At 45.5% G+C, this 5,735-nt stretch overlaps 1 protein-coding gene across 1 annotated transcript in view; it reads right to left on the minus strand.

Annotated features, from left to right (window-relative positions):
- Positions 1 to 2,313, minus strand: part of ZFTA (zinc finger translocation associated) — an 11,422-nt gene extending 9,109 nt beyond the window's left edge. The window contains exon 1 of the mRNA XM_077759578.1: positions 2,109 to 2,313. Within this exon, the coding sequence (XP_077615704.1) occupies positions 2,109 to 2,313 (205 nt within the window). The remainder of the gene's footprint in view (positions 1 to 2,108) is intronic.
- Between the last annotated feature and the right edge of the window lie 3,422 nt (positions 2,314 to 5,735).

Here is a 5,735-nt window from a genome sequence, read left to right on the forward strand (position 1 = left end):
CAAGCAAAACTTCATTTCCTAGGTCTGCTATGACAAGGGGAAACAATGGCGGTCAGGACCACATTGTCATTTTCATGGGCCCTTTGTATGTCAGCCCCGTAGGTGTCTTCCTTTATTTAAAAAAATGAGAGACTTAATAGATTTTTATGGACCCTACAAAGGTCTTATTTTCTCTGATGTGAGAAAAAAAAAATAACACCTCTTCTTGAGCCTCAAGGGTCATTTTTCTCTTCTGATTTTGTTTTTTTTAATACTTTTTATGTTTATTTATTTTGAGAGAGAGAGGGAGAGAACAAGGTGAGAAGAAGCAGAGAGAAGGAAAGACACAATCCCAAGCAGGCTACAGATCATCTGCACAGAATCTGATGCGGGGCAAAAACTCACAAAACGTGAGATCATGCCCTAAGCCCAAGTCAGACCCTCAACCCACTGAGCCACCCAGGCGCCCCTTCTCTTCCGATTTTAAAGTAAATTAAAATGTTTCCATGAGTCCCTATAGACGTGATGGGCTCCAGGCACTACGTCCTCGGTGCCCAACGGTTAGCCAGGATTGACTGCAATTGGGGGTGATAAAAGCCAAGAGAGAGGCCACCCATGGGGCACATGGGTGACTCAGTTAAGCATCTGACTCTTGATTTCGCCGCAGGCCATGAGCAGGCTCTATGCTGACAGCCAGGGGCCTGCTTTGCTTGGGATCTCTCTGTCTCTTTCTCTCTGCCCCTCCTCCACTTGCGCTCTCTCTCTCTCTCTCTCTCTCTCTCTCTCAAAATAAATAAACTTTTAAAAAAAATTTTNTATGCTGACAGCCAGGGGCCTGCTTTGCTTGGGATCTCTCTGTCTCTTTCTCTCTGCCCCTCCTCCACTTGCGCTCTCTCTCTCTCTCTCTCTCTCTCTCAAAATAAATAAACTTTTAAAAAAATTTTTTTAAAAAGAGAGAGAGAGAAGCCACCCAAGCTGAGAAGACTTCTATGGAAGATATTGTTGCAGACAAGTCTTGAAAGAGCAAGAGGAGAAACCCGGTAGCCAAGGCCAGGGAGGTGCTGCGAAGTGGGGGGGGGAGGGCGTTGCGGTGGGAGAGGCTGAAGACGAAATAGGAGTGAGCAGGGCGAGAGCCTTGGGTGCCATGCTGAGAGGCTGCCTTTGTCCTGAAGCCTGGAGGCCCACCTGGAGCCTGTGTGCAAGGTTTTCTGGAAGCGGCGCTGAGACCAGGAGGGAGGGAGAGAAGAGAGAGAAAGACGGTGGACACTGTCAAGCAGTCGACAGCTGTCATAGGAATGACATGAAGCCAGTGGGGCCACTGGAGAGGAGACAGGATGTAAGCAGGGCCACAGCCCTGTGTGTGCAATCTTCCCTGCACATAAGGGGACAATTTGGGCGCTGAAATGCCACCTATGCCCCCAGCTGAGTCCTACACCCTGGTGTGTGCCAGGAGGAAAGGATTCCTCTTGTCACCCAGGCGTGATTTGTTAGTCAAGCATGTACCTGCTTCCGCTCAGAGGGGCCGTCTTTCCCTAATTCACTAGCCGAAAGGGGGCCCTTTTAACTAATTTTCAACAAAGGCCCCTTAGAGGCTGGCCGCTGTCCTAGATTGAGCCATAATCAAGAGGCTAGAAACCACAGGACATGCTGCAGAATTAAATGTCTGATCACAGAAAGGACGGGCTAACTCCCAAGTATCCGGAGCAGGCGGACAGCGATATAAAAAGAAACATAGAGCCTGGAGGGCGGAGGCAGAATGAGGTCTGGTAATAGATAAACTGAGGCATATTAAAATTTTAGGAATTTATTGGAGCAAAATCAATTCCCATGGGGCAGCGCCAAACCAGAAGTGGTTAGAAGCACTCCATCAACGGGAACTGGGAACGGAACTTTAATAGAGAAAAGGCGGAAGCAAAGTAAGGAAATTATTGATTGGCTATAGCTTGAAACCTAGTTGGCTGCCTGCGACAGCTTGTCCCTAAGTCTCACTGTCGTGACCTTGAGGTATTTACAGGCTTAGATTTTGGTTCACTTACATAAGTGCGAGGGCGTTAGAGCTGCCTCAGTCTACTGGCCTCCTTGTTTAATTAACTTAACAATTTTTCTCCCATTTGGCCATCCTTTCGTACGTGATAGAGTGACCACAAATTTTGTACGGGTACCACTCCCCGTCACCATCAGACTTAAATTGTTCTTGACCTTATCATGGAACTGATAGTAATGATGAGGTCGAATCCACTGAAGAATTGCTTTTTGCTGTTTGTCTGTCGTACATCTTGTTTCTCGCTTCTCCGAGCACAGTAAGACAGCTGATGTGCTGATGGCTGCAAACATGCACGTAAGAGCCGCAGAGAGAACTCGAAGCACCAGAAGGGTTATAGTGCTGGCCACGAGTAGGATAATAATACCAAGAGGCTGAAGTATACTCTTAGCCAGGCTCCCCATGAACCAAAGCAATCGGTACCACGTAAGTCAAAGAATGTACCTGAGGAGGTATCAGCCTGGGTTACCGGGACACATAATCTCTTGTATTTGCGTTTCTACAAAGCCAGAGGTGTTGATGCAGGTGCCGCAGACGGTTTCTGCTATGGCACAGGCACCTCCTTTTTCAGCCAGCAACTATTCTAAAGCATTTCTATTGTCTAAAACCGCCTTCTCAAGAGAGTTTAGGGAACTTTGCCGTTCAACCATGGCCTTCACAGTAGCCTCGGCGATGGTTGCCAGGGTTGAGGCTAAGTTTCTTTTTTTTTTTTAATATTTTTATTTATTTCTAGGAGAGAGAGAGACAGCGTGAGCAGGGGAGGGTCAGAGAGAGAGGGAGATACAGACTCTGAAATAGGCTCCAGGCTCTGAGCTGGCAGTCAGCACAGAGCCCAACGCGGGGCTCGAACCCACGAACCGCGAGATCATGACATAAGCGAAAGTCGGACGCTTAACCGACTAAGCCACCCAGGCGCCCCTGAGGCTAAGTTTCTAATCATATATTTGTTTGTACTAATTCTGGGTGAAGGAAGAATGGACCATCGAAATACGCACCTATCCAGAGGGATACTCTGCTGGTGGATTTCTTTTTGGTCAATAGTATAAATTCAGGGATGTAGGCCAATACCATAATGAGGNAAGTTTCTAATCATATATTTGTTTGTACTAGTTCTGGGTGAAGGAAGAATGGACCATCGAAATGCGCACCTATCCAGAGGGATACTCTGCTGGTGGATTTCTTTTTGGTCAATAGTATAAATTCAAGGATGTAGGCCAATACCATNAATGGTTGCCAGGGTTGAGGCTAAGTTTCTTTTTTTTTTTAATATTTTTATGTATTTCTAGGAGAGAGAGAGACAGCGTGAGCAGGGGAGGGTCAGAGAGAGAGGGAGATACAGACTCTGAAATAGGCTCCAGNAAATCCCAGACTTAGGTTACCTTAAGGCAAAGATTTAATTTTTTAACTTTATAAAAGGGGCCTGTGGAACAATTTAGGCATACCAAGGCATTTGGGATGTCAGTGAAATTACTTATAGGTGAACTAAGGGGTCTCTCCCTTTACGTCCTGATTTTGGCATGACACGAAAAATCCAGCAGTTAGCTAAGTTTCCTGCAGTAGTAGTGGTTGTGAAATCCTAATTATAGTGTCGTCTTCCCAGGCATTAATAGAGAGAAAAGGAAACAGCAAGTAGACAAAAGGAATACAGATTTCATATTGGAGATGAAGATCTTGATCCACGATCTTGGGGAAGTTGTCCGCCTCCAGATGTTGACGGCTTCAGGGTAAGAATCTCTGTTTTAACTTTACATCTCTGGCTGGTATGCAGTTCGAGTCTGGAGGAGCCCTTTGCAGTTGGGACATGTGAACCTTGCAAGGTTCAAGTCCCTGAAGTCTGGCCACCACCTGAGGAGTAGGGAGACCCTGGTATGATCCCTTCCAACGAGGTTCAAGGGCAACCTTCCTTAGGTGTTGTTTCCAGAAGATCCGCTCTCCAATTTCTGAGTTGTGGAAAGTTTGGCGACATGTAGGATGATTACAGAAAGCTCCTTTTACCTGGTGGAAATACCCTTGGCTATAATCCATTAAAGTTTTACAGTACTGAGTCATATCAGAATTTATGACATGGAGATACATGGAGTTCTATCACCAAAGGCATGGGTCTACCTGTTACTATTCCCTTTTTAAGGCATTAATTTATGCTTTCCCATATGTGTTGATCTACTTGCCATCAAAGCCAATGGTACAAACTTTAGCCATGGCAATCCAGTTGATTTTGTTAATTTACATAGCTTTAGTTTTAAATTGCCACTGGTCCATTCAACTTAACAGATGACTGAGAAAGCTAAGAATGACGGTAATGCCATTGTGTCAGAAGAGCCTTATTTAATTGTTTATCTACCCAGTGAAGTGGGTTCCCCCATCAATGGAGATCACTCTTTGGATACCCCATACTTTTCTAAGAGTTTCTCAGTCATGGTTGTGGCTTCAGCCGTCCTGCATGGGAAAGTTTCCATCCATTTAAAGAACGTGCAAACAATTACAAGAACGTATTGATAAACCCATTGCAGGGAGCCATTGAATGAAATCCATTTGTAAATCTTCAAATGGCCCAGCAGGTGGTGGGAATGCTCCATCTATTACCTTAATAGTCTTTCCAGGGTTATGGGTGTGACAAATCAGCCAACTGGCTAACCAGTTTAGTAACCAAAAATTGGTAAACCAATTATGCGACATCAGAGCAGTTATCTTTCGTAATTTCGGTCATTTTCTCTGGGCCGTAAGGAGTGCAGAATGTAGGGCTTTTAGGAATGACATCCTTAAGGACTCAAAAAGAACCAGACACCCATCTGGGGCCTCAATGAGTCCTCATTTAATATTAAATTTGCCTCCTCGTTCATTCAAATGAACAATTGCATACAGAACGATTTCAGGGCTGGCCAGTTTAGCACGGAAGTCTGCTAGAGTATTTCCCTGATACTCAGGTTCTGTTTTCCTAGTATGAACTTCATACTTCATGATGGAGGTTAGAAGGTGAAAGTAGGGGCGCCTGGGCGGCTCAATCAGTTAAGCCTCCAGACTCTTGGGTTCGGCTCAGGTCGTGATCTCACAGTTCATGGGATCAAGCCCCACGTCACTGTCAGCACAGAGCCTGCTTGGGATTCTCTCTCTCCCTCCCTCTCTCTCTGCCCCTCCCCCCTCTCAAAATAAACATTAAAAAAAAAAAAGGTGAGAAACGTTGAGTCTGATCAGAGTTTAATAGACTCCCAACGGCATGGGGTACTTGTAAGTATAAGTCATGTCCTAATACCAGCTGAGCTGAGGCTCCCACCAATCTCACTGCTGTGGCTACTGCTTTCAGAGAGTTTGAATATGATCTGGCTTCTGTGTTTAACTATAAGCCATCGCTCTATGTTTTCCTCTGTGCTGTTGTGTTAGGATTCCTAGAGCCAGCTTATCGTGCTTTGGACAAGTAAGGTGGAAGATTTCATATAATTTAGGGGCCATGGGGCTGGAATTTGTTGCAGGGCTAATTTTAGTTGACTAAAGCCTTGCTCACACTTGCCTGGGTTCCCAGGGGGTGGGCTCTGGATTTGAGACCCTTATAAATTCCTCCAGGGGAATTGCAATTAGGCGAAAAATTGGGAACCAAAGATCCACAGTGTCCTGAAGGAGACTCCTTAATGGTCTCTTAGTTGTGGATCTGGGGAAATGTGGGAGAGTCTTCATTCTTTCAGGTGAGATAGAGGCTGCCTTTTGCAATCAAATCATGTCC

This window comes from Crocuta crocuta, unplaced genomic scaffold (genome assembly GCF_008692635.1).
Source record: "Crocuta crocuta isolate KB4526 unplaced genomic scaffold, BGI_CrCroc_1.0 scaffold53, whole genome shotgun sequence".
NCBI lineage: Eukaryota > Metazoa > Chordata > Mammalia > Carnivora > Hyaenidae > Crocuta > Crocuta crocuta.